Raw genomic sequence first — 12,050 nt, forward strand, 5'->3', positions numbered from 1 at the left:
CATAGTAGCACTTGGAAGAAACAGGATATGAAAGTGTAATCTACAATATCAGCCCTATTCTGTAAATGTCCCTACCATCTATCAATCTACACAGATATATAGAGGGAAAACAGAAATGAAATATACAGAAACATTAGCAGTAGGGATCTCTGGGTAAAGGGATTACAGCAATTAAAAAATACACACTCTAATGATTTTTCCACAGTTTCATGTATTGAATATACATTCCTTTTTAAGAAAATAGGAGGAAAAGTTATTAAAAGAAAAGGACTCTGAGCTTCCCGGAGCAGGATCTCAGTGTACTTGCCCTTCTGACATACCTGAGGGATTGAACTTACTCAGCGGATGCTGTGATAACCTCAGGGACAGAATGTGTCGAACCTGTGTGTGTATGTGACAGGGGTCACCCCATGTCAGCTCTCAGGTGATTGTGGAGCCTCACCCACTCAAAAAGGGGGTGCCCCCACCCACCCACCCTCCCACTCTTCTTCAGAACCTTGGCCTCCAAGGAAGATGCTATTTGGATCCAAGGTATGAAAACCCAGGCATACTCTCCGGGGCAGAAACAGGTGGCTACATGGTTGTGACTTTAGAACTCTCCTAATCAACCCTTCCTTCCCACCACTTTCCCAGAAAACCATCCTACTTGATCACCAGGGCCCAGAATTCCACTGGGGACATTCATTCATTGGTTGAAGCTTTGGTACCTAGGAATGATCTAGGACATTCGTGGAAAGGATTTAGACTAGGTGACTTCTAAGATCGCCTGTTAAGATTCCATGGTATCATGCTTCTTTCTTTTAATGTGAATAAATTCCAAATCATTTCTTGAACAATGATTTGGGCCAGGCACAGTGGCTCACACCTGTAATCCCAGCACTTCGGGAGGCTAAGGCGGGCGGATCACTTGACGTCAGGAGTTCAAGACCAGCCTGGCCAACAGGGCGAAACCTCGTCTCTACTAAAAATACACAAATTAGCCAGGTATGGCTGCACATTTGCACATGCCTGTAATCCTAGCTACTCAAGAGCCTGAGGCAGAAAGGAGAATTGCTTGAACCTGGGAGATGGAGGTTGCAGTGAGCCGAGATTGTGCCACTGCACTCCAGCCTGGGAGACAGAGTGAGAGTCCATCTCAAAAAATAATAATAATAATGATTTAGATAGAGAGTGAATTGGAGCATCTGTAATCTGAGGAAGGAGGAACAGAAACAGAGCAGAACTGTAAGGAAAATGCAAACTAAGTGTGGGTCCCTCACCTAAGCCTGGGCCTCCCTACAGGCTGGCTTTTCTCCTCCTCCGGGGTGAGCAGCAGGGAGGAGAAGTGGTCTCATGGTCACTTACCTGCAGCTTCTGAACAGAGGGTGAAGCTTCAACACTCACCAGGGTGCGCAGTCTGAGTTGAAGTTCGTCTCCCCATCATTCCTGTGTTGACATCCTAATCTCCAGTACCTTAGAATGTGGCCTTATTTGGAGACAGCATTGTTGCAGATACAATTAGTTAAGACGAGGTTATACTGGAGTATTATGGGCCCCTAATCCAATATGATTGATGTCGTTATCAAAAAGGGAAATTTGGAGACATACACACAGGGAGAGTGCCGTGTGAAGACTGGAATTTTGCTGCCACAAGCCCAGGAACTCCAGAATCTAGCCAAGAGCCTCCAACCGATCTTTCCCTGGTGCCTTCAGAGACAGCAGGGCCCTGCCAACATCTTCATCTTAGACTATGGCCTCCCAAGCTGCATGATAATTCATTTCTGTTGCTCTAAGCCACCCAGTGTGTCGTTCCCTGTTACGGTAGCTGTGGGAAACCAACACAGTGAGCCTGCAGGAGATGCTGGCTCCCACCCAGTTTGAGCCAGCTTTTGGAACTGGCTCCCAGCTGCCTGCAGCCCCACCACCCTGGCCTCTGATTCCATCCAAACTCCCATTCAAGAGAAAGGGTTAAGGGAATCTCACATCACCCAGGAGCCTTCTGCTGGAGCACAGTTTATTTAAACTGTCTGGTCCATCTTTATTACTACTGACACACCATCATACAAGTGACTCATAAAACTGGGTATAAAAGGAAGGCAGAATCATTTTTAATCCCTCTAATGTAATATAATGGGAAAATTAATCATTTATTGTAACAGACAATTGAAAACCACTCAGAGTGTTCTCTTCGTCCTGAAACTTGGCAGTGGAAGGTTCGTTTCCCACAGTTTTCTGAACTCTGTGCATCTTTTAAATCTTTAGTAAAGGAAACATCAGATCATTTAAATAAGCCTTCTTTTCCCCCCCTAAGCTTCTTCATTAAAGAAGCAAACCAACAATCAGGAATGCCGGTGAGGCTGGCATCCTGCAGATGTCAGCGTTCTAGGATCTCTTTGCAGTGTGAAAAGAGAAAAAATCACCTGCCTGTTCCCCAGAAAACGTGGCTGGAGTCTAATTCATTACTCATACTTAAAAATTACTCTCCAGTTTCTCCTGGGGAAATATTTTGCAAAGGGAATTGAAACTGCACAATGACCCAAGAGATAAACACATTTTAGCTAAATTTGCAACAAAGTAGGGCAAAAGAAGACACAGAGACAAAGCCACTGGGGCTACCCAGACTGGCTGGGCCCCTAATCCTGTGGGATCCCTTACTAGGGTAGCCTGAACAGTGGCATTGCAGCTGCTCACTGCAAGTGCCTGTGTCTAACAGTCAAGGGTCATTTCCCCAGGAATATGCTAATTATCTCTTTAAGACTTGTTCCCATCTTTCTTTCAACAAGGACTTCCTGGTCACTGGTAAACCCACACTGGTCTCTTCACTGCTCAGGCACAGCCGGAGAAGCAGCCAAAGCAGATGCCACCAGCCACCGTGCTGTCTGCAGGACCCCAGCCAAGGTGACGAGGTGGCATGTGGCCACTGGCTGCTGAGATTGATGCTATTTGAGCTATTTAGAAGGCTCCTGCTGTGCTGTGCCAGTCATCAAGCTTACGAAGGAGAAATTGGGATCTGCTCCAGGCAAAACCAAAACACCAAAACTAACATCGTCAACAAAGAGTTGTTACAGCTACTAAAGAAAAAAAAAGTCTCTGGCCTTGGTGGCGTATTATGGATTCAAATGGCAGAGCACAGTAATGTTTCCAACGAGTTTTTGATTCAAGGATAAATGTTGGTTCCAAGAGTCTGTTCTTACAGCATCAGAGCCCAAGAGAGCTTCCAGTAAAGAATGTAATTGGCTGACATGAGGTACAGGAACCCAGCAGCTCCTTGGTGGTTTTCAACAGTCCCTTCTTCCACTTTTGTTGACAGGGTGTGAAAATTGGTTGGAACGCCCTAGAACCATCAACCCACCAACGCTGGGCCTGCTCTTGCTCATGCCTCCTGCAGGATCTCCATGGGGCTGGCGGGGTGGAGAGAGTGCTCTCTGCAGGGGCTGCTGGGCCTCATCCCATGGTCCTTCCTGCCTCCCACGTTGAATGCCTGCTGATCTGGAGGGCACAGAGAGCCCTCACCTCCTTTTCATTCCATCAACAATTTATCGGGTGTCTGCTGTGTGCCCACTCAATGCAAAATGAAAGATTTGATTATAGTCAGTTCTGAAAAATGTCTTCTGTCACTTAGATCCACAGATTTCATATAGAAGCATGCCTTGGCATTCAAAACTATTCATTTTCTGAGTTTTGGAAAGTGATATCAAGAGATAGCAATGGATATTCTTTTCTCCAAACAGCTCTATTTCAAAACATTTTATCTTGATGATTCAGTCTATGAGTGATGAGGAATAAGGGCATAGCAGACAAAGGGGGAGCTGATCAGATGCTTCCAGAAGAGCTACCAAACAAACATCGCAACACAGTGTTAGCAATCTACCTAAGTCTTTACTTCCAACTTTTAAAAACATTAATTGAACATAGAGTTCTCCCAGGAATGGGTTTTATTGTATTTTTAAAAAATGTTGGCCAGGCCTGGTGGCTCACACCTGTAATCCGAGCACTTTGGGAGGCCAAGGCAGGTGGATCACGAGGTCAGGAGATCGAGACCATCCTGGCTAACATGATGAAACCCCGTCTCTACTAAAAATGCAAAAAAAATTAGCTGGGCATGGCGGCGGGCGCCTGTAGTCCCAGCTACTCGGGAGGCTGAGGCAGGAGAATGGCGTGAACCTGGAGGCGGAGGTTGCAGTGAGCCGAGATCGTGCCACTGCACTCCAGCCTGAGCGACAGAGTGAGACTCTGTCTCAAAAAAAAAAAAAAAAAAAAGTTTTATTGCTTTGAATGTTAAAAATAGAAGAAATACAAATCTTTAAAAACAATGCAGAAGTTCTATTTCGTAACAAATCAGCCATTTTATGTTTCCTACTAGTTTTTAAAAAAACGTATTCGTGTTATATAATTCTACAACATAGGTGAAATTTTATTTTCCATTTTATTTAAATCATAAACATTTGTGTTTCTACATAATTTCATACTTTTATCAATGTTTACTGATTCATTGTATTCCATCTAGTAAACATACTACAATTTACCTACAATCCTTTGCTATTACAAATATCTACAACAAGGATTTTCATGTGTATATGGTTTTTTTCCTTTGTTGGAATATTTCCTTAGGAAAATTCATAGGATGGAGATTATTGGTCTAATGGGTATTTTTTCTTTTATTTGTTTTTCATGAATTGAAATGTCTTTTGTTTGGTAAGTTTCACAACAGCATTTGAGGTCACAGGGAACACTTGTGTGTTGCAAAACCAAGGCTGGGGATCCCAGGGCCTGGCATTGACTCTGTCAAGCTTTCCACTGGTCTAGAGACGCACCAGGCTGGCCTTGAAGCATAAAGGAGTGCTTTTCAGAGGCAGATGGAAAAAGAGAGTCACATCTGAAACGATACAGACACAGCATACAAATGACTACACTAGAAAAATGATCTTTCGCCTTATTGATTTTTTTTCTGCTGCCGTACAGCATGTTATGAAAATGAAGTTCCCAGTTTTCATTTTATTTGTGACTCATCAGAAAATCTTTTCAACTACATTCAGGGCTAGCAGTAGGCCTTGTTAATAACAGGCACTCAACACATATTTGTTGAATCAAATTGCAGGGAACTGAATTTTTATAGGACTTTATTCCATTATTCTGTTTTTGCAGTGGACATATAGCATGAACAAGAAATAAACCATTGTTGTTATAGCATGGAGATTTGAGGGTTTGTTACTGTAGCATTACCTAGATGCTCTGGGCTGATATGCCACATGTCAAGTGCTTTATTTGAAAAATGGCTAAATGCATAAAGCTATTTGTAGTAGTATTATTTATAATTACAAAAGAAAAGAAACTATACCTTTGTGTACCAGATTGGGCAAAAAAGAAAAAAGAAAAAAAACTACTGTGGGAATTAAGTAAATAATGGAATTCCACTTAGTTTATTATATAATCATTAAAATTAATGTTTACAAAGACCTTGAAATTACATGGAAAATTTTTATGTTATAAGATTAATTTTAAGAGGAAGACAAAATTGTAAATGTACATAGTTAACATTACATTTCCAAAGCTAGGCATATGGAAAAAGAATGAAAGCAGTGCAACAAAATAATGATGATGATAGCTTTATTTTTATTTTTATTTCAGACAGGGTCCTGCCCTGTCATTGAGGCTGGAGTGCAGTGGCATGATCACAGCTCACTGCAGCCTTGACTTCCCAGGCTCAAGTGATCCTCCCACCTCAGTCTCCTGAGTAGCTGGGACTGTAAGTGCCTGCTACTACACCCAGCTAAATTTTTTTTTTTTTTTTGGTGGAGATGGGGTCTCCCTGTGTTGCCGAGGCTGGTCATGAACTTTCTGGGCTCAAGGGATCCTCCTACCTCAGTCTCCCAGAGTGTGTCCAGACTCATAGGTTTAAATTTGAAATAATAGATTTGATTTTTTCTCCTTTTCCTAATTTTCAGTATTTCTAAGAATACACATTGTTCTTATACTTAATAGAAATGTTTTGTAAAAGATCATTTTCCCTGAGTATCACTTTTTTCCTTTTTTTTTTTTTCTGAGATGGAGTCTTGCTCCGTTGGCAGGGTGGAGTGCAGTGGTATGATCTCGGCATACTGCAACCTCTGCCTCCTGGGTTCAAGTGATTCTCCTGCCTCAGCCTCCCAAGTAGTTGGGATTACAGGCGCACACCACCACGCCCAGCTAATTTTTGTATTTTTATTAGAGACGGGGTTTCACCATATTGGCCAGGTTGGTCTTGAACTCCTGACCTCAGGAGATCCGCCCGCCTCGGCCTCCCAAAGTGCTGGGATTACAGGCATGAGCCACCATGCCCAGCCTCCTATTTCTTTTATAGTAATTCATTTCTTGATGTAACCAGTATTTGTTAAGCACGTATTATGTGCTCCTTATGCTGGGGACACAGCCATGAACGAAAATCTGGCAAATTCATTTTCTGTTTTAATTAAAGTCATTTGCTAACACATTTTTAAATAAAAATCTGCAATCACTGTTAAAGTTGTGGGTCTATACTTTGCAGCTTTAGTTAATAATTGTTATTAAACTCTAGAAAATAGGTTCCAGTCAGAATACTGCTAGATATTAAGTGTTCCATAAAGTTACTGATTATGGACATGTACAGTATGTGACAGCTACACATATAATGGAATCCAAGTTTTATAGAAACACTCAGCTTGATTCTGTGAGCCTAGAATTAGAAGCCAGACTCCAACTAGCAGAAAAGCACAGTCCCACTGGGGCAGGAAACAGGGGAGCAGAGATTTCCTCTGTTTCTCTTAGAGTTGTCTCGCTATGCCCTCCAAAGCGAGCAAAGCAAAGCGCTCTAGTTCACAGGATTTTCCCTTTAAAAAGTGTAAAACACTTAGAAGTTAAAAACTAAAAAGAATTAGTGGGGCACTCAATCTGTTTTTTAATAACCTTTATTGTTTTACTGATTATAAAAAATAATGTTCTTCATAGAAAATATGAATAATGCAGAAAATTAAGAAGAATATAAAGCCCATCTATAATCCTGCCACACAAAGATAACCACTGTAATTATTATGGTGAACCTTCATGCAGTCTTTCTTTTAGGGTGGCGGTTTGCAAACTTTTTCTATATAGGGCCAGATAGTAAATATTTCAGGTTTTGCAGGCCCCCCCTCTCTCTCACCATTGCAACTCCCCAACTCTGTCATTGCAGAGTGAGGGCAGCCATAAATAATACATAAATGAATGAATGTGGCTCTGTTCCAATAAAACCGCATTTACAAAAACAGGCAGCTGGCCTGATTTGGCCCCACTCACAGTTTGCTGACCCCTGTTCTAGACCATTCCATTTGTAGAGAGGCAAGCATGGACTTCCGGATTCATATTTCTCCATCTCCTCCTTGTTATTTCCATTGCCATCATCCTAATCAAAGGATCCCTTTGATTTGATACTGTCCACCATGTCCATCAGTCAATAAGTATTTATTGACAGCCAACTACTTAGTACCCAAAGAGTGTTGTATGCTGGCTGGGTGCGGTGGCTCACGCCTGTAATCCCAGCACTTTGGCAGGCCGAGGTGGGCGGATCATGAGGTCAAGAGATCGAAACCATCCTGGCCAAAATGGTGAAACCCCGTCTCTACTAAAAATACAAAAATTAGCTGGGCATGGTGGCACATGCCTGTAGTCCCAGCTCCTCAGGAGGCTGAAGGAGGAGAATCGCTTGAACAGAGGAGGTGGAGGTTGCAGTGAGCCGAGATCCCACCATTGCACTCTAGCCTGGGCACAGAGCCAGACTCTGTCTCAAAAAAAAAAAAAAAGTGGTGTATGCTGAGTTCCTGCCCTCCTACATAGAGTTATAGGCAGTAAGCAAATGATTACAAATATGCAAATAGTGACAAGTGCGCATAGGAGAACCCTAGGATGCTCTGGGAGTGTATAATGGGAAAACCTCATCCAATGAGAGGCTCCAGGAAAACTTCCCTCAGAGGGTCAGTTAAGCTAACATATGAATGATGAGTAGGGTTTACCAGGGCCACATGGTAGGTGGAGAACATGCGAGGGAGAGGGAAGAGAGAACATGAAGGCCAAGATATGGGAGAGTCCCAACAGCCTAAGGGGCTGAAGAAAGGCCTCGTGGCCAGAGCCCAGAGACATAAGGTGGGAGGAGTAGGCAGGAGCCAGAACATGCAGGTCTTTTAGACCAGCTAAAGCACTCTGGACTCGATCCTCTGGGTAGCTGGAAGCCATTAAAGAGTCTTAAGCAGGGGAGTAATGAAATCAGCATTATTGCAATAGATCCTGAACTCAGTGTCCTCCCTCCCCAAGCCACTAGGAAATCTCCGTCTCATTCCTTTCTGTGCAATGCTGCAGAATACTCTTTTGTGCATCCTCATCTTTCATGGCCCTACTAAAATACATTTAATAGCACCCCCATGGATGTGAAATCAGGCCCAGATCCTTAGACCCAGCATTTAGAGCCACCCCATCTCCTGACTCTCCTCCTGACTCTTTGCGCCTTCAAACAAGGTCATGTGCTATTCCCTATATGTATTCCCTATTTTTCCCATCATGGAGAAAGCTGTTTTCTCCACTTAAAAAAGTCTTCAAGCTGTCTTTGCCACTTAGAATGTCCTTAGTTGTCTTAGTCCACTTGGGCTGCTGTAACAAAAATACCATAGATTGGGTGGTTTGTGAACAACAGAAATTTCTCATAGTTCTGGAGGATGGGAAGTCCAAGATCAAGGCACTGGCAGATTTGGTGTCTGTTGAGGGCTCACTTACTGGCTCACAGATGGCCACCTTCTTACTGTGACTTCCCATGGCAGAAGAGGCATGAGAGTTCTCTGGAGCCTCTTTAGTAAGGGCACATTCAAGAGGGTTCCATCCTCAGGACCTGATCACCTCCCAAAGGCCTCACCTCTAAATTCCATCACCTTTGGGATTTGGTTTCAACATATGAATTTTGGAGGGACATAAACAGTCTATGGCATTACTCTAAATTCCACATCAAATGTAGCCCATAGTGTACCTGTGCATGGTTCAAGTTCAATTACTGTGTGTCGAGTGAACACCTGACTGCAAGAATCAAAGGGTAGATGACTTCTCGTCCGAAGTTCCATAATATAATACCTTCCCTATTTCCACCAACATCATTGTATGCCTCGTATTATAGTCATTTGTGCATTTATTTTATGTCCTTTCCTTAATGGTATAAAAGAAAGGGACCATGTATCGACACTAACAAGAACTGCCATTTGGGCCAAGTGTGGTGGCTCATACCTGTAATCCCAGCACTTTGGGAGGCCAAGGTGGGAGGATCACTTGAGCCCAGGAGTTTGAGACCAGCTTGGCCAACATGGCAAAACCCCATCTCTACAAAAAAATTAGCTGGGCATGATGGTGTGTACCTGTAGTCCCAGCTACTCAGGAGGCTGAGGTGGGAGGATCACCTGAGCCTGGAGAGGTCAAGGCTGCAATGAGCTGAGATCATGCCGCTGCACTTCAGCCTCGGCAACAGAGTGAGACCCTGTCTCAAATATAGAAAAAAAGTGAATGGCTATTTGTTGAGAACTTTAATTTATGGCAGCTGTCGTGCTAAGTTATTGCATATATTATTTTATTTAAGGTTTATGGCAATGTGGAAGGCTTTTAATAATAGTATTACTGTTTTACAGATGAAGATTGAGTTACTTGCCCAAGGTCACAAAGCTAATAAAAGACGATGCTAGGATTTGAGCTCAGGTGCAACTAACTCTAATGCCTGTGCTCTTCTCTATGGAAGTTTCCATCGTTGCTTATTACTTACAATAAGTTATGGTGGTTAAACAGAACAAGAAGAGAAGGACTCATTAGATACACCTACAGAATAATTCTATCTAAAGCTGGACCTTCTTCACATTTCCTGCCTGCCAGTTTCCTATTTAGCAAGAGTTAATCAATCTCTTTTTTTGTGAAAATGATGACCCACAGAAAAAAGATCCATCAAAGTTTAGCAAATAAAAATACAAGATGCTTGATTAGACTGAATTTCAGGCCGGGTGCAGTGGCTCATGCCTGTAATCCCAGCACTTTGGGAGGTAAAGGAGGGCAGATCATTTGAGGTCAGGAGTTTGAGACAAGCCTGGCCAACATGGTGAAGTACCGTCTCTACGAAAAATACAAAAATTAGCAGGGTGTGATGGCATGCACCTGTAATTCCAGCTACTTGGGAGCCTGAGACAGGAAAATCGCTTGAACCTGGAAGGCAGAGGTTGCAGTGAGCTGAGATCACGCCACTGCACTCCAGTCTAGGCAACAGAGTGAGACTCCATCTCAAAAAAAATGATAATAATAATTTCAGATAAACAATAGACTTTTTATCATGTCTCCTAAATTTGTTGTTTATCTAAACTTCACACTTAACTGGCAACTTTAATCAACAATTGAGGAAAAAGTAAAAAGAACCTCATTATGTTCCATAACACCAGAAAGGAAAAATAAAACTGGTTAAAATTGTTATTTTTTCTAAAAAATTTAAGTTTTAAAACTTAAAAAGTTTAAAACCTAAAAGAATAAGCTCAGGCTGCTATAACAAAATACCAAGACTTGTTGGCTTAAACACCAGAAATGTATTTCTCTCAGTTCTGGAGGCTGGAAGGTTCACGAACAAGGTGCTAGCAGATTTAGAATCCGGTGAGGTCTGTTTCCCGCCTTCAGATGATGCCCTTCTTACTGTGTCCTCGCATGACTGAGAGACAGATCTAAGAATTTACCTGGACATTATTTATTTTTATTTTTTAAATTTTATAGCGATGGGGTCTCACTTGTTGCCCAGGCTGGTCTTGAACTCCTGGGCTTAAGCAATCCTCCTGCCTCAGCCTCCCAAAGTGTTAGGATTACAGGTGTGAGCCACTGCAGCCAGCCTGTCTGTACATTCTTTCAGATTTTTTTAAATGTACAGAATCACATTATCGAAAAACAATTTTATCACAATTTAATTTTTTTTTTTTTGAGACAGAGTCTCTCCTTATCATCCAGGCTGGAGTGCAATGGTGTGACCTCAGCTCACTGCAACCTCCGCCTCCCGGGTTCAAGCGATTCTCATGCCTCAGCCTCCCAAGTAGCTGGAATTACAGGCGCCACTACCAAGCCTGGCTAATTTTTGTATTTTTAGTAGAAGTGGGGTTTCACCATGTTGGCCAGGCTGGTCTCGAAATCCTGACCTCAGGTGATCTGCCCGCCTCAGCCCCAAAGTGCTAGAATTACAGGCGTGAGCCACTGTGCCCAGCCTAATTTCTTTCTTTACAATATTTACGACTTTTATTTCTTTTTCTCCCCTTAGTGCACTGGCCAGAACCTCCCCTTCAATGTTGAAGAGAAGTGATGATGGTGGTCACCCTTGTTTCCCTCCTGATTTCAGGGAGAAGGTGTTCTATATTTCTCTATTGAGTAGTTTTTGCAAGAGGTTATTTGTTGATACCCCTTGTATTAATTTCCTAAGGTTGCTTTAACAAATTAGCACAACTTGGTGGCTTAAAACAACAAAAATTCATTCTCCCACAGTTCTGGAGGCCAGAAGTCTGAAATCAAAATGTCAGTGGTGGTGTTTCCTTCTGGAATCTCTGAGGGAGAATCTGTTTCCTGTATTTCTCCTTGTTTCTGGTGATCATCAGCAACGCTTGGCATTCCTTGGCTGATGGATGCATCACCCCAATCTCTGTCTCCATCTTCACACGGCCTTTTCTCTGTGTCTCTGTCTGTGTCTTCTCCTCTTCATTGGACTTAGGGTACTCGCTAAATCCAAGATGACCCCATCTCAAGGTTCTCAACTTAATTACAACTACAAAGACCCTTTTAAACATTTTTAGTTTTTACTTTTTGTGGGTACATAGTAGGTGTATATATTTATGGGATACATGAGATACTTTGATACAGTCATGTAATGTGTAAGACTCACATCGTGGTAAATGGGGAATCCATCCCCTGAAGCATTTATCCTTTGCATTACAAACAATCCAATTACACCCTTTTAGTTATTTTTAAATGTACATTTAAATTATTATTGACTACAGTCCTCCTGTTGTGTTATCAAATACTAAGTCTGATATGGTTTGGCT

General features: G+C 42.4%; 1 protein-coding gene across 1 annotated transcript in view; it reads right to left on the bottom strand.

The window, feature by feature from the left end:
• Nucleotides 1–1,974: 1,974 nt before the first annotated feature.
• The window catches only part of LOC129051654 (uncharacterized), a 66,264-nt gene continuing 56,188 nt past the window's right edge, over nt 1,975–12,050 (bottom strand). The window contains exon 5 of the mRNA XM_054538150.2: nt 1,975–3,811. Within this exon, the coding sequence (XP_054394125.2) occupies nt 3,741–3,811 (71 nt within the window). The 3' untranslated portion in view covers nt 1,975–3,740. The remainder of the gene's footprint in view (nt 3,812–12,050) is intronic.

Source organism: Pongo abelii, chromosome 17, assembly GCF_028885655.2.
Source record: "Pongo abelii isolate AG06213 chromosome 17, NHGRI_mPonAbe1-v2.0_pri, whole genome shotgun sequence".
Taxonomy (NCBI): Eukaryota; Metazoa; Chordata; class Mammalia; order Primates; family Hominidae; genus Pongo; species Pongo abelii.